The 26,232-nt window shown below is 30.3% G+C and overlaps 1 protein-coding gene across 1 annotated transcript; it reads left to right on the top strand.

The window, feature by feature from the left end:
• Nucleotides 1–15,608: 15,608 nt before the first annotated feature.
• On the top strand, nt 15,609–20,178 carry LOC114178200 (LRR receptor-like serine/threonine-protein kinase). The gene is made up of 2 exons (XM_028063967.1): nt 15,609–18,859; nt 19,438–20,178. The coding sequence occupies exons 1-2, from the start codon at nt 16,021–16,023 to the stop codon at nt 19,950–19,952; spliced, it is 3,354 nt and encodes a 1,117-aa protein (XP_027919768.1). The 5' UTR covers nt 15,609–16,020; the 3' UTR covers nt 19,953–20,178.
• Nucleotides 20,179–26,232: the final 6,054 nt, after the last annotated feature.

Raw genomic sequence — 26,232 nt, forward strand, 5'->3', positions numbered from 1 at the left:
TTGATGAAGTCAGTTGTGTTAAATGTGAAAAATTGGAGATTTTTCTTTGTGGCTGGTTGATTTGTTGAGTAATGGCGGACCTACTTAATGACAGGGGGGAGCCAAGGCTCCCCCAAAATTTTTTAAATTTATTTTTTATATATATTTATTTATTTTCTAAAATTATATTTATATATTATTTATATTAAGTTTATATTATAAAAAATTATAATAAAAGATAAAATAAAAAGTTTAATGGAGACATTGATTTATAAAAGAGATTAGAGTTTTTTTTTTCTATCTATAAGAACTTTCCATAATGTAAATTATCATGAAAATGTGTGAGAAGAAATAAATACAAAGAGATAGATTAGAAAACAGAGATTGTGGAACACATAGATTGAAATTGAAGTATATATTCTCGGATGATCTCTCACATATCAAGGTTAGTATCTTATTATAATTTATATATGTTAAATTTATGATTCATTTCATGATGTTTCTCCCAAATTAAGTTTATTCCAAATGAGTATAAATCCTAATTTTGATTTTAGGGATTGTTTTATGAAATTTATATGAACCTTAATTATAAATTTTCCCAAATTATTATAACCCTTAATTATGAAATTTAGAGATTTTATGTTTTTTGTTGCCTATGGTAAATTTTTTAAAGTTTTGAATTTATATAGTGTTGCTTATTTAATTAAAGTTATATGAATTTTGCTATGTTTTGCATTGTGATAATTGTGATTTGTGAATACAAATTTTCTTTTTTCTAAATAGGTGAGAGGTGATAAATTTATATTAGAAAGATTATGATAAAGAGTAAAATAATTGATTTTTTTTTTTTTGAAAGAGGAAGGCTTGTGATAAGATGGAAAAAAAAAATCTACATTAACTAAACTTAAGAAATTTCATGAGAAGCAAGTATTCAAGACAATGAAAAACAAATTTCTAAATTTCCTAGGGTTACATATAATGAATTTAAAAATTTATTAGAACACGATCCGGGAAAAACGTCCTCAAATTTAACAATACCCACCAAATCAAATTGATGAGGTACGAAGGGCTTATCAAAATGGTATTCATGGTTTATATCATGATATAATAACGAATGATAGTCATATTTTTTTGAATTCTACTATTATGTATGCTTGTTTTAAGCCGAAGAAATGAAGAGAAAAATGAAAAAAAAATTCTAACTAAAAAAAATTATATGTAACAAATTTAATTTGGCGCCCCTAAATTTTTTGTCCAAGTTCCGCCACTGGTGTTGAGTTTAGTTCATTTTGTGAGAAATTGTTTGAAGAGATTGAGGTTTGAGCAATTAGCCCCTAATGGTACCATTTAACTACATGTTTTTATGTCAAATAATAATTTAGAATAGAGTGAGGGTACCAAAAGGGACCAATTGAATAGACTGTGAAATTTGACTACATATAGGTGTTGGGAAATCACATACTAAAAATAATAATCTCTTCAAGCGCGGAAGCACACCCACAAATAAGAGCAAAAAAATAAATAAAAGCACACAGAAAATTTAACATGGTTCAGCACCTCAAGGCCTACATCCACAAACACTCAACAAGAAGTATTATCACCCCAGTGCAATTTTTCGGGCAAAAATTGCAAACCTTCATACAATTTTTTATGGACCAAAACTGCAAATCCTTCATAGTGTAATTTTTGTAGACCAAAATTGCAAACCCTTTATAGTACAATTTTTTTAGCAAAAATTGTAAACTTTCCAATGACACACAACTACTCAAGTCCCCTCATACACCCAAGAGACCTATTGAGTTGTGGTGACAACTCCAAAACCAACTCTTTACTTTTATAATATTTTTTCTGCTACTCTCTTTTACATATTACTCGATGTGGGACTTTGTGAATACCTACTTGAGAATCTACAATAGGTGCAATGGCGGAACATAGTGTTGACATAGAAGAGCCATGGCTCCCCTAACACTTTTTCTTTTTGGGAAAAATATGTTTTTAGTCCCTCATGTTTGACTCAAATTTGAAAATGGGTCCTGGTCAAAACTTGGTCAATGTTTGGTTCCTGTACTTTTAAAATCATTGTTTTTAGTCCCTATTTTTGGACGGCGTTAAAAATAACAAGCGGGGTGGTACATGTTATTTAATCTTTTATATAAAAACAAAACTAGTGTCGGCTAGCCGACGCTTTTAACAAAAACTAGAAAAAGTAAGCTTTTGATCCCTGAAGTTTGCACTTAATTTGAAAATCGTCCCTGATTGAAACTTGATCATTGTTTGGTCCCTACACATGCAAAATCATTATTAAAATATAATAATACTACTACTATTAATAATAATAACATTATATAATAATAATATTATATAATTGTTAATAATAATATTATATAATTTTTAATAATAATATTATCATATATTAATAATAAGTAATAATATTAATAATATTACTAATAATTATATATCAGTACTATAATTATATTATTAATAATATTAATATTATTATTATTATATAATCTTATTAATTACTAATATTACTAATATTAAAAAAATATTAATAATAAATAATAATATTACTATTATTAATAATATATAATATTAATTATTATTATTATTATATATTATAAATAATAATATTATTAATTATTATTATTAATACTATTACTGATATATTAATATTATTAATTATTATGTATATTATTACTGATATATTATTATTATATAATTATTATTAATATTACTATTAATAATAGTTATAATATTATTATTTATTTTAATATTATTATTAATTATATATAATTATTATTATATATTACTATTACATAATAATATTATTATTAGTACAATATTATTATTATTATATAATTATTATTTAATGTGCATGGACTAAACAATGACCAAGTTTTAATGAGGGACCATCTCCAAATTAAGTTCAAACTTCAGGGATCAAAAACATATTTTTTCCAATTTTTGTGGAAAGAGCGGGCTAGACTGACGCTAGTTTTATTTTTTATATAAAAAATTAAATAACACGTGGCACGCCGTTTGTTATTCTTAATGGCATCTAAAAATCGGAACTAAAAACAATGATTTTGAAAGTACAGGGACCAAACAGTGACAAAGTTTCGACCAAGAACTATTTCCAAATTTGAGTCAAACTTGAGGGACCAAAAACATATTTTTCCTTTTTTTTCTAATTTTCTATATATTTTAAAAAATATATTTTATATATTATTATTTTATTTATATTAATTTAGTTTTAAAAAACTTTTTTAAATTTAAAAATCATGTTTTTCCTCTTTATTATAATTTCTTTTATTTCTTTATTTGGTTTTTTTTTCTGTCTCCATCTTTTTCTCTTCTTTTATTTTCATCTCAATTTTCATCATCAATTTCTTATTATTTTCAAAATCAAATTGCACCAGCAAAAAAATAAGGAGTTAAGGAACATTTTGGACTGAACAATTTCTTCTTTTGAGTAAATTCATTTTTTACTCTTTTTTTTAAGCAATATGTGCCTTTTTTAGGCTCTAGGCATATCTCTATCTGTTAGAGATCATAAAATCATGTTCTGATTGTTGATCAAACTCTTCTTTGTATAGATAGAGTTATTTTAGACTTTGAAGTCGTATAATTATTTTTCTTAAAATATTGAGTCTTGGTTTTAAAATTTAATTTATGATATTCATAATTTAATATTTTCTAAATAGGTGAGAGGTGACAAATTTATATTAGAAAAATTATGGTAAAGAGTAAAATAATTGATTCTTTTTTCCAGGTGGAAGGCTTGTGATGAAGATGAAAAAAGTACATCTATGTCATATAAACTTTAGAAACTTTATGAGAATCCAAAAATTGAAGAAAATGAAAAACAACTCTCTAAGGTTCTTAAAGTTATATATAATGAATTTGGAAATGCTTTAGAACGTGACACTGGGAAGGTAACTTTTGCTTTTTTTAATATATTATTGTTGATGATAAATTTTATGTTATTCTTATATATATATATATATATATATATATATATATATATATATATATATATATATATATATATATATATATATTATTGTCATATTTTTTGGATTCTATCGTTATGAAAACTTTTTTTAACTAGAACAAATAATTTATATATAACAAATATAATTTGGCCCCCTAAAATTTTTGTTAAAGTTCCGCCACTGTATAGGTGTAAACATCATTATACAAAAATAAATTATTTCCGAGTTTATTTATAGGTTGTATGGATGATAAATGATTGTATGTAAGAGTTGTGAAGTTAGTTATTCTCAAGAGGGAAAACTATCATTTTGGTTTGTGGTTTGTGTGAGATGTATTAATGATAGGAACTGAAATAAGGTTATCCCGACTCTACTAATCCTTGAAATCAAATAGAGAAAATGGGTTAGAGGTGAGAATTGAAGGAGGTTCTTGTTTAGAGTGTCCACAGAAGTCGAGCTCGATAGACATAAAATTCATCCTGTCATACTTTATGAAAGAGAAACTAAGATCAATAGCTAGTTTTGAATAAATAGAGTTTATATTATGATGTATTAGTTTTGATTATAATTGTTTTTCTTTTGAAACTTTGTTAATAATGAGATAACTACATTATCTTGGTAATTTTGGTTTTGAAACTTTGTTAGTAATGAGATAACTACATTATCTTGATAATTTTGGTTGTGCTCATGCCGTGATATAATTATATAAATATTTTTTTATTAGTATTGGTAAAATCTAAGAATTGAGATGTTACAACTATTATGTTTGTGTGATTCGAGTTTTAAGTATTTCTTAATTATGCAATCCAATCACCGTAATTGGAGTCCAGAGAACATTATTTTGCAAATGTGGAAGAAAAAAGTAGTGTTTGCAATTTCGGAAAAGGAAATAAGTGTGACATTTATGGACAAGCACATTAATATGGGTCTTCACCTATTATTATTATTATAGCTTTTTTTTATGAATTTTCGTAAAATTTTGTAGAAAGTGAAAATTAAAAAAATCTTAAATGAAAATTTCTAATGACGAATAGTAGTTAGTGTTTTTGTTTTAGTGTAATTGCCTTTGCTTACAAAATAAAATGTATTTAACTGGAACTTAAGAAATCGGATGAGTGAAAATAGAGAAAGATAGAATGAAGTAGAATTTTTGGTTTACGAGAAATAAAAAATAAATAGAAAATATAAAAAATATAAATAGTTTTTTACTTATAAATAATTAATTATATGAAATACATAATCAATATAAATATTAATAGTAAGTTTTAACGCGGAAAAGGACCATACATAACTCGAGCAAATCAAATCAAATAATTATATAGAAAGGAAAGGACATGTAGGTGTGGTACTGTTACATGCCATAACCATTTCTTTAAATCAGCTAGTGGTTATTGATTAATGTCTCGTTTTCAATATTCCACCCTCTAGCATTTTCGACAAATTGCGACAAAAATAAAAAAAATTATAAATGGTTACAGAGTTGTTCTCACAATCAACGTACAAAGCCTAACCACAACCATATCAAATGTGTCAATTTCAGTGTAGTATAGGTTTATTCGGCCTATAATAGACATGTCTTTTCATAAATATTTATAGACGAAAACAATAAAATATATTTTTTTATAAATTTAAACGAACCTATAGATAAATAAAAAATCTAATTTAAAAAATTACGAAATTTGTTAACAAATTAACATATACAAATTTTATTTAGTAGAGTATCCTATAATGCATAGATTAATGTCTAATCTTAACAATTAATATAAAGTAAGTTTTATAAATTGATTTATTAAATAGATTTTTTTTTCTTTTATGAAAAAAAAATCTTCAAAACAAATACCATTTCATTGGGTTCTTATATCATAGAGCTGTCAAAATGGGTTGGAACTCACAAGTCAACCCGGTTCATCATAGGATCGGATTGGGTTGAATTCTTTTTGTAAATTTCAATACAAGTTTATTTTTGACCCAGCTCACCTAGAACCCGGCTCACCCGGGTTGAACTCGTGATGAGCCGGATTGACTCACCAACCCACAAATAAATGGTCAAACAAGTGTTTTTTGTTAAGTTTGGTTTTGTATTTTGGTCATGTTAGTTTGTTTTTTTTAGCCAACACATAGATAATTTATATTTTTGTGATTTTGATTTGTATTTGAATTGTATTAAAGTTTATTTATATTTTAATTATAATTATAATTTAATTTTGACAGAAAAAATAAAAAAAATTGATTTTTCTTTAATTAAGTGAGCCTGTGAGCCAACTCGTGGTGGACCGGGTCAGATTCGAATATTTTTGGTTCACTAATAAATGAACTAGATTAAATTAGCTCACTAAGTGATCAACTTATAATAGATCAAATCGGATCGAGCCAGATCATCCGTTTTAACAGTTTTATTACCTTGTATACTCCCTTTCTTTCTTCCCTCGGTTATGGGGCAAATCCGAGTTTAGCCACTATCCAAACCGTACACTACTTCTCAAGTGGTTTATCCATTTGATTGTAAAAATTAAAGTGAACAGAAGTAAAAATAATAAATAAAAAAAGATTTAAGAAAATAAAAAGCTAATCTGTCTTTAATTTTTATATTTGTCTTCTTATTTTTCATACAAATATGCTTTATTTTCCACTTGCTTCACTTCTTGAGAAAAATGCAACACTAGAGATAAAGATGATGAGTTGAGAGTGAAAGAGGTCTCTATTTTTATTGTGTGACTTTGATGAGTATAGTACATGTCAAGCGACAGTATATCACTGTCGATTTAAACTATTTAAATGTTCAGTGATGTTTAATTATCATATGGTACATTGGTAACGTTAGCATACATAGCTTTCACCAATGATGGGACATTCTATGGCTAGCTCGTATATGGTAGCAAACTACTATAAATTAATTTGTTCATGCTCTTCTAGAAATTTACGAAGATAAATAAGAATGAAAACTTTGTTTTCTTATAGGAGTTAGAACTTATTTTTGTAAATGAATTTAAGAAAGAATAAAATATTTTTATTTTTGTATGGATAAAGAGAATGGGAGGAAAAAAAAACTCAATAATACCCATTTATCTAAATATTTTTCGATTTTTTTTAAATTACAATTTAATAAATATGTTTTTATTTATTAATAATGATAATAATAATCATTATTATATTAATAATAATAATGATGATAATAATAAATTAATAATATAATAATAATAATAATAATATTAAAACTAATAATATTGATAATAATATTAATAATATTAATCATAATACTAAAACTAATAATAATAATAATAATGTTAAAACTAATAATAAAAATTAAATTTATTTTATAAATTTTAATAATAGGAATAAAACTCTAATCTAACAATTTTATCTATTAAAATTTATTTTATATTTATCACATTCATCAAATCATTGACAAACTTTACCTTCAAATCCTTTTACACTTACCTCTTTGTTCTTTAAAACAAAGAACCTCTCTTTTCTCTCTATATCCCCTTAAATCCATTCAGTCACTTTTCCTCAAATTCATATTTGGAAGCAAACACACACCCTTAATATGCAAAGACGATAGTTGATATATGTTGTTCCGTTTTATTTTTTTCTCACATTTGACCCGCAAAAAGTTAATTAGGTTGATTATATAAAAGTATGAACTAGTTTTATTGATGTGTCATGTGACTAATCCGTAGGATTACGTAACACTATATCTTAATTCATGTCACTTAGACCATTAGTGAAACTAGGAAATATATGTTATAACATAGGCATTAATACTTAATTGACAAACAATGGTTCACACATAATCTCATATGTATAGTCTCAAATTCATACAAGTCTCATCAATTTGATTAAGTATTATAATGCAATGTAACTCTTTCAAATGAAACCATAAATCAATCAAATATAAAAATTAATACTTATTTTGCATATATAAAAACATACATATTCAATTAGTCTAAGAGATCAGTTTTTTAGCTTATACGAAAAAATTACTTGTTTGAGCAAAGATTGGACAAAGATATAGTTAAGTGACAGTACTATTTTTTCTTAAGCGACAAATTCTTCACTTGATAAAAAACATGGTTAAGAAAAGTTACTTTTAGCTATATTTTCAAAATGAAAATATGATCGAGAATAGGTATGAATCTCTATTCTATTTTTGCTTAAGCGAAATTCCTCCACTTGAACGAAAATATTAAAAAAAATATATAAGAAGAAAAAATGATCAATTTCAAAAATGTTTTCAAATGTATTTTATATCATACAACTTTGGTCAAACACTATCTTTTACCCATATATAACCAATTTTTGGTCCCAAACTCAAAATATGCATGTTTATTCTAATATCAATTGCATAAATAATCATAAAAAAAAATATGGAAACCATATTCAAAACTCAATTCAAGAAAACTCTACAATTAACATGCCTAATATAGTCTCTAGATTGACATATGACTGCAAGTATCAAATTCAAAATGTTTTAAACAATCACTCATTGACCAAAAAACAAAACTCATAAACATTAAAATCTAGGCAATCAAATAAATTCTTAACCAACCACATTCCCTACATAGAATTCAAAATATTGTGACCATGTCACTTCTAGTCTCATATCATTTATCCTTGATTTTTATCAAAGATATTGTCAACACCCAATTTCATCCTAGTGAATAAATTTACTTTTGAAAAGAAAAATAAAAAATAAAAAATAATATTTTTTTTGTAATTAATGGTAAATAAAAAATGTAAAATAAAATTTTCTTCATAGATTTACAAACTTTAATTTTAGTAAAAAAAGGAAAAAAAGAAGAGACATGAATAAAAGAAAATAAAGAAGAAGGAAGAACCCAATTAGTTTGTAATTATCACACTCCTTCTCATGAGCCCAACAACCTAACATATTTTTGTCTTCATTCTTTGTTTTTCTATCCTTCGTTCCTGATTGAGAAACAATGTGTCACATGAAATCGGAAAAAAGAAAATATTTTATATATTTCTTCCTTTCTTTTTCATTACCACTCATGCAGACACACCTTATTTTTACCATTTTTACCTCTTTTGAGAAAAAAAAAACAAGAATCTCAGGAGAGGAGAAAACAAAGAAGGAGAAAAGGTAGTTAACAAAAGGGTAAGATTAATAGAAATGAGAGAAATTGAAGTTTATAAAGCCGTCACTGTCATTATTTTTTCGTTTCAGTTATGCATTTCCAAATTTTATTATATTTTTATTTTACACTTAACTTCGGTCTTTTACTTTAGGGATATTGTTTTCTATTATTCATAAATATCTTATTTTAAAAATCATAAAAAATAATTTTTCTCTCCATGACACTAATTTCCAAATAATTAAAAAATATTTTCAAAATTATAAAAAATAAAAAATCAAATCAACAATTTCTAACAAGTTCTTTAAGAACAACGTGATCCCTAATTTTTCATTATGAATAATGTAGGAATGAAGCCAATCCTTGTCGAGTTCATAAAATAAAAATTAAATCTTTTCTCAAATAGGTTTTCCATAAAGAACTTCGTAACCCTAATTCTCTCTATTGTGAATGGAGATAAGTAGGAGTAATGATTAATCTTTGTCGGACCCAAAAAACCAAAAAAATATGTGTTTTTTCTGTACATTTTTTTATTATTATTTTTGGGAAAAATAAATATTTTGAAAAAAAACACATCATTTCTCCACATGTAATTAAAGGTATCGTCTTAAGACCTTCTCCACGCAAGTTTTATTTTTGCTTCGTTGTCCCGTCACGAATTCTAATAGATATAAACAACTTTCTTTACCGTAATTCCTCATTTTAAATAATGTTCTAATTCAAACATAAACTTATTCAAAATTTAAGGACATAAATCTAAATATAACTAAATTTTAGTATATGACAAATGATATTTTTTTCTATTGATCCCACCAAAATTGGTAACAAAATCATAAAAGAAAGAGAATACAAATCTATAGAGAAAATATTTTTTTTTTCAAAATATGATATTCTCAAATCTTTAGCTGTGGTAAAATTTTAAAATTGATAAGGTATGGTAAAGAAATCTCACAGAGAAAAAAGAAAATAAATTTGAAAAATAGAAAGGAAGGAAGAGAGAGTGAAAATAAGAAAAAGGAGTATAGGGCGTACAACGTCAAAGAGTGTGTATGTTTGGAATGTTGCTTATTTATATTGTAGGGGTTGTGAGAAAAAGTACAAGAAACACAAACGTTTAGTATGGGTAGAGTTCCAGACATAGAGAAAGAAAGGAAATAAATCCCTTTTAAATCTCAATAATTTATTAGACTTGTTAAATGTTCATTTTAAAAGAATAAAAAATATCACTGATGATTGATTGAGTTTCTCACGTGGGAAGTGAAAAATAATCCTTTGTGAATTGTATTGATGTAGTGTTTCCCTTTATTCTTCGAGAAAATAATTTATTCTCTGCTTTCACTTTTTCTAATCCTGTAGTCTGTTCCAATGGTAGAAAAATATTAATAAATTGGTCTTTGTTGAATTAGTTTAGATTTAAGAAAAGAATCAATTATATTTAATGGATTTGTTAAAGTTACTTTTTTTACTGATTTGAATGACTTGAAATCAATTAAAATCAGGTTGATTTGATTTAACTGACTATACATTATATTCTATTCTTATAGACTATGTTTCTATGTTTTTTCTTTATATTTATTATCTATTTCACATGAATTTTCAATTTTATGTTATGAAAAAATGTAAAAAAAAATATTTGCTTTAATAGTTAATAATTATTTTATTTGAAATATTTAAATTTTAGTCTAAATATGTCTTTTGTTCATGTAAAACAAGTGAGTTTTTATTTTAATTATTGTAAGATTTTTTTTTTTTTGCTTTTTGTCCTTAATGCTAATTCGGATTCTTAATATTATATTATATAGCCCTAATTAACTATACTTATGTTTAACACAATGTTAAATCTCCATTTTAAGTAATAGATACTGTTGGTGTGATATAATGTTAATAAATATATCGTTAAAATAACTTTTAAGATTCGTAAAATAAATGTTATTCGTATATTTTTAAATGAATATTAAAAACTAAAAAAATATTAAAATTTTTGGAAGAATGAAAATAATAATAAAAAAAACTTTTAAGGACTAAAACCAAAATCCCCACATTTTATAAGGATTAAAAATAATATGTAAATGACAAAAATACTATAAGTAGTTAAATTAAGTTTTTTAAAGAATATTTTAAATAGAAAAAAACTTTATTCCATATTTTGTAAACAAGTCTTAAGTTGATAAATTTTAGTATGAAATGAGGATACGATAAAAAAATATAATCAATGATTAATTAAAACGTTTTCTCATAAGGGGTAAAACACAACTTAAGGTTTAGTCAAAGAAATTAAAGAGCAAATGAAATAAATAAATAAAAAACAAAAAATCGTGTACTTGTTTGTCTTACCTGAAAATTACATATTTTTTCTTGATCCACAAGTTAAGTTCCATATCAATTCGATATATTCTGAGGTCATCATTGACTTACAACATTAATACTCTTTTATTAGTTTTTTCAAACTAAACACACCAATATTATTTTACAATTTTTTCCAAAATTTTACTCACAGATATTTTTTAACAACTAAATCACTCATAACTTACTCACAATGATGTTTACAAAAAAGATATTGGAATGTATCTCAAAAAATTTAGATCACAACGGATACAAGGTTTAATCTCACTAAATTTTTGCTTTTTGGATAAACAATAGTCGATAATTGTTATAAAGAAATGAAAAAGAAACCTTAAAATTTCTTGTTTGTCAAGATGTATAATATCATTGGCGGCGACTTTTTTCTATTTTTTTTATATTCACTTTTCTTTTGTACATTAAAAAAAGAGCTTGAGATTATTTTTCGTTTTACATAATTTCATTTTTCTTTTTATGAAATTGGTGTAAATCAATTAAAGATGCTAAGATACATGATTCTCATACAATAAAATATAATAGAGTACTAATTTTGATCCATGGAAGAAAGATTCTGTGAATATGCGTTCTTTAATTTGTATTCTTTTTTGTACTCTTCAACCACTGTTTTTCAATCTATTTCTTTGACTTTCTTTTCTCTTCTCACACGTTCTTGATATGTTATTGTGAAAAGAACTTATGGCCAGAGACAGAACCTCAATCCCTTCTATAAATCAACGTCTTGTCAAGTTGGTTTTTATTTTATCTTTATTTTATTTTATTATCACTTCCCATAATAATAACCAATAAGTCTTTAGATTTTATTAAATCACAATTGGGCCATTTATAAATCAACGTCCATTAAGTTGTCGAGTTGATTTTTATTTTATCTTTATTTTATTTTATTATCACTTTCCATAATAATAACTAATAAGTCTTTAGATTTTATTAAATCACAATTGTGCCAGAGACAGAACCTTGTGAAAAGAATCTTATGGCCAGAGACAGAACCTCAATCTCTTTTATAAATCAATGTCCATCAAGTTGTCAAGTTGATTTTTATTTTATCTTTATCTTATTTTATTATCACTTCCTATTATAATAACTAATAAGTCTTTAGATTTTATTAAATCACAATTGAGCCATCATAATATTTCAAATAAGTCACTAATAGAATTAATTTGTCAATTAATTATAAGAGTTGGAGCATCCAACATGGGCTTCGTTAAGAGTTGAATTATTGAATACATTTGAACTACTTGAACTACTTGATATGTTTTAGATGCTTGTCTTCAATTTTAGAGACAGAACCTCAATCCCTTTTATAAATCAACGTCCATCAAGTTGTCAAGTTGGTTTTTATTTTATCTTTATCTTATTTTATTATCACTTCCCATAATAATAACCAATAAATCTTTAAATTTTATTAAATAACAATCATAATATTTCAAATAAGTCACTAATAGAATTAATTTGTTAATTAATTCTAACAGTTGGAGCATCCAACTTGGGCTTCGTTAAGAGTTGAATTATTGAATACATTTGAACTACTTAATATGTTTTAGATGCTTGTCTTCAACTTCTTTACTACAATTGCTACTTCACACTTCATTATTATATGGTAAGTAAGTTGTTTCCAACGACATAATGTTGCAATTGTCATTTTCTTTATGCATGACGTTTTTTTTTATACAACTTTACTTTGAAATTTTAAACACTAAAATAAGACATGAAATCTTTTTAATATGAACATAACTTATTTGAAATATATGATTAGAAAAGAATAGACAAATGAAGTACAAACTTAAAAGATGACATTAGATGAAATTTTTGCAAGATATAATGCTTAAAATATGCAATCCAGGACATTGTTAGAGTCAATGACTATACATTTAAGGTATAGTCCATTTTGGAGTATCAACTTTGACATGATTTTGTCTTTAAAAGGAACCTCAATGGATGAAATTGGAGGAAGAGGTATTTAAACTACCTTAGATTTCGATTTTTAAGCGATGTGGGACTGATCATCTCCAATGAAGGACTTAAGGGACCAATGACTCATATGTTGAATCTCGTTATCAGTCCCACGATGGATGCCAATATTCCGATCCTAGAACATCGACAAGATCAATCATCATACATCCAAAATATTGTGTATTTGGAACGTCGACTTTATTATAATTTTATCCTTAAAAAAATTACATAGACCAAAATTAGAACTTGATAAATTTATTTGAATTGAAAACCATATTTTTTCTATAATTATCACTTTACATTTATAATTAATTCCATTATCTAAAATATAATAAAATATTGACACAATAAACAGGACCAAATTAAGAATTTATATAATATTAGATAAGATTAGAAGAAAATGAAAATAATAAAAAAGAATGGAAAATTTAAAGAGGATTTAGAAGAAAGTGTGTGAAATTTAGGTGCGAAGCCAAAAAGCAAGCAGTTGAGAAAGGTCCCATCCGTGCGCGACAACAGAATCAAACCCACTCACTCTTATTCTTAGTGCAATAAATGAAACCCCATTTTGCTTCCTACCTTAGCTAGCTGTATCATTGCCTCCTCAATCATTTATTTCCTCACACCCTCAAAACAAAATATCACCCATTTTTCTGAGGTTGAACTCTTAAGCAAGTGTCACACAGATTAGGTGTATTAGTCGCCATGGAGTAACCTAGTTAGAGGTTAATCCTACAAACAAAACAAGGAAAATGAAATTTAAGATGTGGACTTTGGCATCAACATCTTAAAGGGACCCTATATTTCTCTCGAATTTTACTACATAAAGCTGTCCTACGCCACCTTTTAACCACTCCAATTCTCTCTCATCTGCCCCTGTTTTCATCTACCTCGTGCTTAGATTCCCAATTCACGCACTTGTCAAATTATTTTTACTATAATATTCTTCATCTCCTGCATCATCACGAGGGCATGCAGTATATCTGTAATTCTGTATATCACTCCATTGCCAAGTGTCAACCACATAACATAATTCAATTCCTTTCTGCTCTACAAGTCCCCTCATGTCACGCGACACCACGTGACTTTTCTTTCTTTTCTTTTTAATTCCTGCTTAAATTAACAAATGGGGTTCAAGTTAGTTCAAAGATCGAACGGGTGTATGGTGACAATTTTTTAGCGGTGCTATTGGTTTATGTTTGTCATTTGAGATGGGTTTGATCTTAAATAATGCGAGATTCTCAGGACAAATGGAGGGTGTCATAGATCGCATCATGGATGAACAAGTTTTGCGAAATGGAGCAGGTTTTTGTATTCATGAGAATGAGAATCCTATCGGGGTTTGATTTTTGTAAGTATGGATCAGATCCAAAGTTAATTATGCTTGACAGGGTAAATAGGAGCAACATCTGAATCGCAAGAGAGAGTGTAGCAGCATAGCACCCAAGTCCACTCCCAAAACATATTCTGCATAAACAAATAAAAATTCAAATCTGATTGAGATCCATGGCAGATAGCAGACCCTTTATTCCAAAGTTTCATTTTGCTTTCAAAACCAGGGAAAAAGATTATTTTGGTAATAAATTATTGCATACGGACTCTGCATCCTGTGCCTGTAGCAAAAAAAGGGTAAAGCTTTATGCGGATTAATGCACCGCTAGCAGCTAATTCAAAATAAAAGAAGAAAAAACAAAAACTATTTATGATATGTTGTGTAGGTTTTATGAAGCAGCGTTTACTCCAGTACTCAAAGACCCCCCGGAGAGTATGGAAGTTATCTTCTTTTTTTCCCCTCTCTTAAAATTAAGTTGAAAGTGTTTTATAGGACGAAATGAGGAAAGAAATTCGTACGAGAAAGGAAAGTGAGAAATTTAGTAGTTTAAGAAATAAGGATATTTACTTTCACATGATGTTACACATAAAACCAGCGTATTTCCTGTTGAAAGAAGAGTATCAAATCTGTCGTTATCATATGAAAACCGTATGTTTCTTTGCGCCATCATTAAGAGGTTATAAGGTCATCAATCGCATAAGCCTAAAATATTAGGTCTTAAATCTAATTAGGTTATATTTAGATTTAACTAAATATACCTTTCAATACAAAATGGAGAGTCAGACTCAAAACTAGTTGGCCAAGGACAGAATGTGTCGTGGTAGACAAAATGAGCCTGCCCATATTTTTAGGATATAATTCGTCTCATCCATGTCACTAAAAAATCCATGAGAAAATGAGAGCTTATTTTATAACAAAACCACATCAAAAAAGATAAACGGTTGATATTGAAACAATATTTAGAAAGAAAGGCACTCACCCACCCATCCCATCTCTGTTATGTTACTCCTTCTCAAGATTTTAAACTGTTATAATTCTTCTACTACCCACCCACCCCTGCACTCCACTTCAACATAAACAAATACTTCTACACAACCATCTAAAATTCCATTTCTCCCTGCAGAAACATCATGGCCTAGCTGTTTCTTGGATCCGGAGATTCTGGGTTATTTTAATTTGTATATAATAACTCTATTTTTTATAAACACAGTAACCCACAAGACATGATTTGGTTCCTTCCCGTTGTTCCTCCCTAGGCTCAAACCTTTCTGCGTGTTCTTTCATTGGAGTTCGTAGCTTAGTTGTAATGCCTGTAAATCCATGGACCCTCTTCTTCTTATGCATTTCCCTTCTGCTCCCACTCCATTTTCTCACAGCTGCTGCAGTGAATCAACAAGGGGAGGCTCTTCTATCATGGAGGAGAACCCTAAACGGGTCCCTGGAGGTATTGAGTAACTGGGACCCAGTTCAAGACACCCCATGTAGCTGGTATGGAGTGAGTTGCAACACCAAGAACGAAGTAGTACAGCTGGATCTGAGGTATGTGGATTTGCTTGGAACACTGCCCACTGATTTCACCTCATTGCTTTCCTTAAGCAGTCTGATCTTAGCCGGAGCCAATCTCACGGGTTCAATTCCAAAAGAAATAGGTTACCTTGTGGAACTCAGCTACTTGGACTTAAGTGACAATGCCTTGAGTGGCGAAATACCAAGTGAGCTATGTTACTTGCCTAAACTTGAGGAACTCCATCTCAACTCCAATGACCTCGTGGGCTCCATTCCAGTTGCAATTGGGAACCTCACGAACTTGCAGAAGCTGATCCTATATGACAACCAACTCAGCGGGGAAATTCCTACCACCATCGGCAACCTTAAGAGCCTTCAAGTCATAAGAGCAGGAGGAAACAAGAACCTGGAGGGTCCTCTACCACGAGAAATCGGCAACTGTTCCAGTTTAGTGATGTTGGGTCTTGCTGAAACTAGCCTCTCAGGTTCTCTGCCACCAACTCTTGGCCTTCTCAAGAACCTTGAAACCATTGCCATTTACACTTCCTTACTCTCCGGTGAAATACCACCTGAACTTGGGGACTGCACAGGGCTTCAAAACATTTACCTTTACGAGAACTCTCTCACTGGATCCATACCAAGCAAGTTGGGAAACCTTAAGAACCTCGAAAACCTTCTACTGTGGCAGAACAACCTAGTTGGTACCTTGCCCCCCGAGATTGGCAACTGTGAGGAGTTGTCAGTGATTGACGTGTCAATGAACTCACTAACCGGAAGCATTCCCAACACTTTCGGGAACTTGACATCATTGCAAGAGCTCCAACTCAGTGTGAACCAGATTTCGGGGGAGATACCAGGAGAACTGGGTAAGTGTCAGCAACTCACACATGTGGAGCTTGACAACAATCTCATCACTGGTACCATACCTTCCGAATTAGGAAACCTAGCGAATCTAACGCTCTTGTTCTTATGGCACAACAAGCTGCAAGGTAACATTCCCTCTTCCCTTTCCAATTGTCAAAACCTAGAGGCTATTGATCTGTCACAGAATGGATTAACGGGTCCCATACCCAAAGGGATATTCCAGCTCAAGAATCTCAACAAGCTTTTGCTCCTGTCCAATAACCTCTCAGGGAGAATCCCCTCTGAGATTGGGAATTGTTCTTCCCTTATTCGATTCCGAGCCAACGACAACAACATCACCGGGAACATTCCCTCGCAGATTGGGAATCTCAATAATTTGAATTTCCTTGACCTAGGGAATAATCGGATTTCCGGCGGTATCCCGGAGGAGATATCCGGCTGCCGGAATCTCGCATTTCTAGATATACATTCGAACTTTCTCACCGGCAACCTACCGGAAAGTTTGAGCCGGCTTAATTCGCTTCAGTTTCTCGATGTTTCCGACAACATGATCGAAGGTGTACTAAACCCCACCGTCGGCGAACTCACCGCGCTCTCCAAGCTAGTTCTCTCGAAGAATCGAATCTCTGGCTCAATTCCGAGTCAAATTGGGTCTTGTTCTAAATTACAATTACTGGATCTCAGTAGCAACAATCTCTCCGGCGATATCCCCGGCAGCATCGGCAACATTCCGGCATTGGAAATCGCTCTGAATCTGAGCCTGAACCAACTATCCGGCGAGATCCCTCGGGAGTTCTCCGGGTTGACGAAGCTCGGGGTGCTGGACATATCTCACAACACTCTCAGCGGAAACATTCAATATCTCGCGGGTCTGCAGAATCTGGTGGTGCTCAATATCTCGAATAACAAATTCTCGGGACGAGTTCCGGACACGCCTTTCTTCGCGAAGCTGCCGCTGAGTGTGCTGGCGGGGAACCCGGCGCTGTGCTTTTCCGGCAACGAGTGCAGTGGCGATGGTGGTGGAAGGTCGGGTCGACGGGCGAGGGTAGCGCGCGTGGCTATGGTGGTCCTGCTGTGCACCGCGTGCTTGCTACTCATGGCGGCGCTGTACGTCGTCGTCGCAGCGAAACGGCGAGGGGACCGCGAAAACGACGTGGAACTAGATGGAAAGGACAGCGACGTGGACATGGCCCCACCTTGGGAAGTGACACTGTACCAGAAACTCGATTTGTCCATCTCTGACGTAGCGAGATGTCTCACTGCTGGCAACGTCATCGGCCAAGGCCGATCCGGCGTCGTTTATAGGGTGGACCTGTCGAGCACGGGACTCGCCATCGCGGTGAAGAAGTTCCGGTTGTCGGAGAAATTCTCCGCGGCAGCGTTCTCGTCGGAGATTGCGACGCTTGCGCGAATCCGTCACCGGAACATCGTGCGGCTGCTGGGTTGGGGGGCCAACAGGAGAACAAAGTTACTGTTTTACGATTATTTACCGAACGGTAACCTGGACACGCTGTTACACGAGGGGTGCACAGGATTAATTGATTGGGAGACGAGGCTCAAGATAGCCTTGGGCGTGGCTGAGGGCGTGGCTTACCTGCACCATGATTGCGTGCCAGCTATCTTGCACCGGGACGTCAAGGCGCAGAACATTTTATTAGGAGACAGATATGAGCCCTGTTTGGCGGATTTTGGTTTCGCTCGATTCGTGGAAGAGGATCACGCCTCCTTTTCGATTAATCCACATTTCGCCGGCTCCTACGGTTACATTGCTCCCGGTAAGTCAATTAATTTTCATCTTTTTTTGAGTTAAAAGTTTTTTTTTTTATTTTCCATTGATTAACAAGTTTATCCAGTGATATATACATGTGGTGATTTGTAAATAAGGAGAGTGTTGATTTTAATTAGATAATACCGGTGAACGAAGGGGATAAGAAATTTGAAATTGGTAGTGAGAATTTGAGTTTTCCACATGAACGTTGGTGAATGGGGACCGTACGGGAATAATCCATTGTGAAGGCTTTCCATTCATTATGGTTGATGTTTAGTGATTTGTTGGTTTTTGGGTTTGATTACATGTACATCTGATGTACTTGGTGGCAGAAAGTTACAAATCCCCTGCATGCATCTATAATAATTAGACGTAATGTTTGTGTTTGGAGAAGTGAAAGACATGATGATGGTGGCGGCAAAAAAGCCAAATGATGAGGGGTGACAGAGAGGGAATAGGGAATGCGTCCAACCTAATCTGATTAATCGTTGTTGAAATACTTTACAGACAGCAAATGTCTGTTACCTGTGTGTCTTGATAACATGTGGAGAGTATATAATGTTTTGTTGGGTTGGAATCTTGCAGAGTATGCTTGCATGCTGAAAATCACAGAGAAGAGCGACGTGTACAGCTTTGGAGTGGTCCTACTGGAGATAATAACGGGGAAAAGGCCAGTGGATCCATCATTCCCGGATGGGCAACATGTTATTCAGTGGGTCAGGGAGCAGCTGAAGAGCAAGAAGGACCCGATCCAGGTTCTAGATTCCAAGCTCCAAGGCCATCCAGACACACAAATCCAAGAGATGCTACAAGCACTTGGTATTGCCCTCTTGTGCACAAGTAATCGTGCAGAGGATCGACCCACGATGAAAGATGTTGCGGCATTATTGAGAGAAATTCGTCACGATTCTCCACCAGCCGCTGAGCCCCACAAGCCCAAACCCAAAACATCTCAACCTTCCTCCTATTCCTCCTCCTCTGTCACCCCTGCTCAGTTGTTGCTCCTACAATCTTCCTCCAACTCCTCATCCCTTGCTTATTCCTCTTCCTCCGCAGCACCCTACCTCCCTCCAAGGAATCAATCCTCCATTCAAATTTAATGCCTCTTTGTTTTTCAGGAAAAAAAATATATATATATATATATGTGTTAGATGTTTTTAGTTATATTGATTGGTTAATCAATGAGTTAGTTAGTAGTAGTGATTAACGTCAGTGTAATTTGGGAAAGTGTAAAGGTACTTTGAGTATCCTGATTGGATAAGGTAAAAGGTAAAATGAAATGAGTGTACAGAAGCTTAATTGATTGACAGGATTCCTTTTCTTTTATTACTGAGTTCACACAAACTATGGCTTCTGCCACCGTCTTAACTGCACTGGTTATGTGAGGGGGCCTACATTCGTATCCTTATATGGTATAAAATCAAATAGGGGGAGGTTTCCATAAGAAGCTGCTTTCATGAATTCTTGAAAAGAGGGCAATAATATTAATGTGTGGTGTAACTCTGAAAGCCAAAGAGTAAAAGTGGGAGATGTCAGATTGCGCAGGAAGGTAGACTATCACTAGGTACCTTTTCAGCCTTCCATTATCATTGTTGCTGATTATGGAAAAGGAACTGAGTTGGCTTGCTTTCCTTCAACTAACTATCTTGGCCCGCACCATGTGAACAACAACTACGAGCATTCTCCATTCAAGTCTAGAACACTTTTGGGCAAGCAATTACCAATCACTACCACCACACTTTCCGCACATAACCCTTTCCTCTGCTTTCAATACCTGACAACACACAACCATCGTGTCATCAACACCAAATATAACCGCGTTAATGTGCTCAGTTTCTTCCTCGCTTTTAGCCTCTCAGGTTTTCTCAATTTTTCACCCCTCAGTATTATTCAAGACTGTACAAAAAAAAAATTCTTTCTTTCACCAGAGGGTTGCATTTAATGGTGCTTAACAGCTGCACATGCAGATCAATGTGTAGCGGAGACTCTGGCTGTGCCCCCCCCCCTCTCATGTGCATGGGATCTTTCATCTATTGCTTTACAAAGAGAAAACAACAAATTACATATGCCTCCTTCCATCAAATAATGAAAATGACAACCAGACATTACCAAGTAATTTATAATTTACTTCCAATGTTATTTTTCCTTACGTGTTACCTCTAAAAAAAAAAAGTTAAGCGTTGCATGCATGTGTCATTTATTAGAGAGATTTACCGCAGCCATAACAGGTATGGCTGTTCCTGGAGTCGATTTTCACGTTCCGTGTATAGCCCAAAAAGTTTAAACTAACATTCCGAAAAAGTGCGAGCAAAATAAATTACTTAGTCAGGTGATGATGGGTAATACCCTATTAGGGTAGATAAAATGATAATTTTTATCTTGTCCATAAATTGAGAAATATCTATAAAATTATCATAATTAGTTATGTGGGCGATGATTGACTTTCAGTAGCGACCAAGCAAACTAATATTTAAACCTTAAATTCTATGTCGGAAGTTAACCATAGTTTTTTTATTGAATAGGAGGACCATGCCTATCTCAACTTCATCCAAAATTATTTTTTAACAGTTTAAATTCTCCTTTCAATTCAACAAACACTTGAATTTAGTACACCCTCTTAGATCTTGAAATCGAAGTTAACTATACTTTGTCGTAATAAGAGGGAAATAACAGACAAGCACAAAAGTTTGACGGAAATGCTTAACCATATCAAAAGGCACCTTTTGGAAATGACTCCTTTAAAAAATAATTAAATAAATAACACCATAAAATTTTAATAAACATTTTGATCCATTTTCTTTTCACTAGGTCAACAACCCCTCTTCCATATTCCAAACATAATCAAAATAAAAATTAAATAAGTTACCTGGATTCAAATATTGGAGACTGAACACTGTGTAAGTTTTATAATAAAATATATTTCCATCAACTTTTATTTGGTATGAACCTTTTTGCATCCATAATAACACTAATGGTGCTCTAATTTAATATATTTAACTTTAGAAGAGTACACCATTGTATAAAAACAAATAATTAGGAATATAAAAAAAAATGTCAACCAATAAACATAGGAATAAAACCTCGTTCATATAATTAAGATTAACAATAGTCATGTTCCACACGAATACTCTATTATTAATTTAAATTAATTCTTTACTAACCCAAAAAAAGTCTTGTATTTGAAGAATTATTTTTCGATAAATCACTGGTCAATATTATTGATAATTTAAGCATGAGCTTAAATTTCAAATTAAGTAAAAGTAAGAAATGTAAACACCATATAACAATGAAAATCTATAAACTCATTATTTTAAGGTTTTTGATTGGTTGTGTTGTTAATCCATTATGTATAGGTTGAGTTCATGTCTATTAATGTCATGTCTTCCTAATGATCATTCTTCGAACCCATTAGTGATATCAGAGTCGATGACTAGTCTTGGTGTGACCGACTTAAACGAGTTCTTATATTGAAAGTTTTCTGATCAAATAAATATGTTCCTTTAAGATAAACAATGATACAAGTAGAAAGATATTCGTGGTGAAAGCTCAAGGAAGAAGTGTAATGTGAAGTGCTCACACTTGAGAAAAATATTTTGGAAATCCAAATATAAGTCTAAGTCTCACAATGAGTAAAAAAATAAAGTTGAGCATAATGTGTTTTCTAATTTTAAGACTCGTCAAATATCACATGGTCATACCATTGAAAGTCAAGAGCATTCTTATTTTGATAACATGTTTGAAGATTGTAAAATTTGGTTGCAAAAATCAATGTTTGAATAGAAGTGTATAATTCATAATATGGAAAATAAGGAAAAATACTTAAATTTCAATGAATAAATCTTTCATTTTTTGTGATTTAAAAACAATTTATTTACTATTGTATTTGTTATTAGAAACCCTATTGGTAATAAAGACGTAAAGGAATAAGTTAATTTATCATTTGGAAAAGAAAATAAAAGGAATTCTTTCATATTTTGAAGGAATAACAAATTTACCCCAATCGGCACCTCACCTTACATATTCCATTATCATATAAAGTTTCTTTTATATGATACTTTGATTTATTGATGACATGGTACTATTTATAATTCCCTCTATTTTCATTCATACATTTATTCATTTTTATTTTCTTAATATTTTTTTTTGTTATCTGCATTCAGAAATTATATGTTTATTACTAAGGTAGAACAAGTCAATATCATTTTTAGAATTTTATAGAAATGAACTATTTTTTCTATTTTTAAAAACCACATTATTAACGGGTGATAAAAATTAACGGGAGTATTATTTTTCATCCAACTTTTACAGTAACACCAGAAAATTATGATCCCTAACCTAATTATATCTAATTATATTTGATGAGTATTTTTTTCGAGGTGGAAGATAAGAGTCATGTCATAGACTATTCATAATTTCATACCATAAATTTGAAAGATGCATGCATTTAGGAAATAAGTTGGTATGTTTGTTGGATCACAAAAATTGGACTGTATAATTACAACCACTTTTAGATCATTGATTCTGTGTAACCTTTCTTTTACATAGCTATTTTTCTGAAATCATATTAATAACAAAATTTTCAAATGCATAATGATATTTTAATTTATTTTTTTTATTCACATTTAATTCACCATTTCAATCAACATTCAATTATGTATTTTGATTTTTTTTTTAGCGATATGATGTGATAATTTAAGGGTGATTGAAATAGTGAATTAAAAGTAAGTAAAAGAAAGTGAGTCAAAATATCATTATCTTGTCCAAATACACAATTGAACATTATAATCCAACCAAGAATAAATCCAATTAACTTTTTCAAGAGATCACTACCTTTACCTAGAAAATAAGTATAATAAGGAACAAAGAATAGGATTATTATTTGTTTTATTTTTTACTTTGATCCTCGGAACAATCTCGTTTTTGTACCAAAATCTCAATTGGATCCTCAGATTTTAAGTCGTATCAATTGAGTACTATTTTTTTAAATGTCTTCCAATTTGACCTTTTTCGATAGTGCAACATTGAGGAGGTTAATTTTGTGTCACGTGTTAGCTCTAGTTTTTTTTTTAGTTTTTTTTTTAACTTTTTTTGAATTATTTAAAAAAAAAACTTTGCCACATGTCAATTTATGATTTTGCAACATAACATTGTCATGTGAAAATCTTAATTTGGTCCTTATATTTATTATTTGTCTCAATTTAGTCTTTTTTTTGCTAAATTGGAGCAATTTCTTCACTTCCAGATTGATACCAAATTAAACTTTTATATAAATATTACAATCATACTTTTATCATACTAAATATATTTAACTAAATTAAGTTTATTTAAATTTGTATTTTGCATTGAACTTTATTTAAAATATCTTTTAAGAATTTCTAGACAAACATTTGAATTTTGTAATTGTTATAAATCTGTTTTAAAATTTTATATTTGAATTTATAAAGTTGTTTTTATACCAAATCTAACATATTTGTCAAAAAATTATTGATATATAAATATTTAAAACAAATTTTAAATAAAGTTCAATGCAAAATATAAATTTTAATGAACTTAATTTGGTTAAAAATATTTATTATCATAAAAATATGATTTTAATATTTATATAAAGGTTAAATTTGGTCTCAATTTGGAAGAGATGAAATTGCTTCAATTTAAAATAATAAATATAAGGACCAATTTAAAATTTTTCGCATAACAATGACATGTGGCTGAACATCAATTTGACACGTGGTAGGATTTTTTTTTTAAATTAAAAAGTAAAAAAAATACAAAAAAAAACTTAAAAATGACACGTGGTAGAATCCTAATTTCACACTTGTGATGAAAAACTTATGGTTATCGTGAGGTTTTGCTTGTAAATGATAAATGGATGCAAACAGAGGTCTATGCATATCATAGTTATGTCATACATGTCAAATACATATTATTTATACAATGTCTATGAAACATTTCAACCTGATTCTTCTTATTTAAGAATGGGCAAGTTTTTCAAAATTTGAATGATTTATTTAAAACATAAATAATATCAAAGGAAAGATTAAATAGAATAACTATTATATATATAAAAAAAAGTAAAGACTTGACTTTATTATCAAGTAAAAAGAAATATAAAAAGAAATTGATATAATAATTTAAGAAGTGGTTTTACATCTTAAAATTCCTTAAGCATATACATCAAAATAAATTACTAATGTTTTTATAAAATAATTTTAATTAAGTTAAAAACGTCTCAACCTAAAATTTAGTTTGGGTTTTGACATAAATTGGACTGGCCCTATCTGTGATAATGTGTCATTGTTCCTGGAGTATAGAAAAGCCTTTTATTTTTGTTTGGAATTTGGACAGTGGCATAAAATTATTAGGTCTGTGAATGTTAAGAAAGATGACAAGTAGTTTATGGGTTGCTTTAGATGGTATCACTTAATTACTAATAAGCTTGTACGAAAGGGAGTTAAGTCATTCAGGAATACTATAGGGCAGCTTGCAATTTGGGTCGAATATTGACCCATTAGTTCTGCTTCTGCTAAGTGGGTCGAAGGATACCAATACTTATTGGGCCATATAATCCTAGCATAACGAGGGGCTTTTCTTTCCACACCTGTAAAAATTCTGGGCTTTCTAAAATGTAAAAAATACATCCCTACTGAGAAGGTAATTCCAAAATCTCGAGAATTCTGGCGTGGAGGAAATTGGACCCCACACCGAGGGGCATGAACTTTTTAAACACAATTTTCTTATACTTGCAGTGGACAAAAAAAGAATCTAATTGTTTTAATGGGAAAAAGTCTTGATGAAAATGCACCCAAAAAAAAATCTAATTACATATTTGGACGAGGTAATTTAAAAAAATAATTCATTTATTTAAAGAATTGAAAAAATTTTAAATTAAATTTATTTTAATGTGACGCTTGATAAATTTGTCCTGTTTATTAAAAAATATGTAGAAACAACATGAAAAATAACCAAACATTCATCTATATATCAGTTATGTCTAGGTTTCATTCAAGAATGTAAAGAGAAAATAACTTGCATAAAAGTGCGTAGAGTTGAATAGTGATTACACATTGTTATTTGTTAGTTTGATTAAATTCAAAGGTGGAAAGAATTTTTCTGGGATACCACATAATCTTCAATACGAACAAGTGTCCAAAGTTATTAAGACCGAAGTAAGGACCACTCTAAAAATAAAGGCACCATATCCATATCAAACATACAAGATGCACCTGTCTCAAAAAGGCATTCTCATGTCACTTCACATACTAATCCTTACATTTTTTATTTTCCTTTTTTAAATTTACATAAATATAAATAGAATACAAAAATAACTAAATAATGGTACTATTTCATTAAGTTATATTAACTTCCAAAACACTGATTGTT

This window comes from Vigna unguiculata, chromosome 3 (assembly GCF_004118075.2).
Source record: "Vigna unguiculata cultivar IT97K-499-35 chromosome 3, ASM411807v1, whole genome shotgun sequence".
Taxonomy (NCBI): Eukaryota; Viridiplantae; Streptophyta; class Magnoliopsida; order Fabales; family Fabaceae; genus Vigna; species Vigna unguiculata.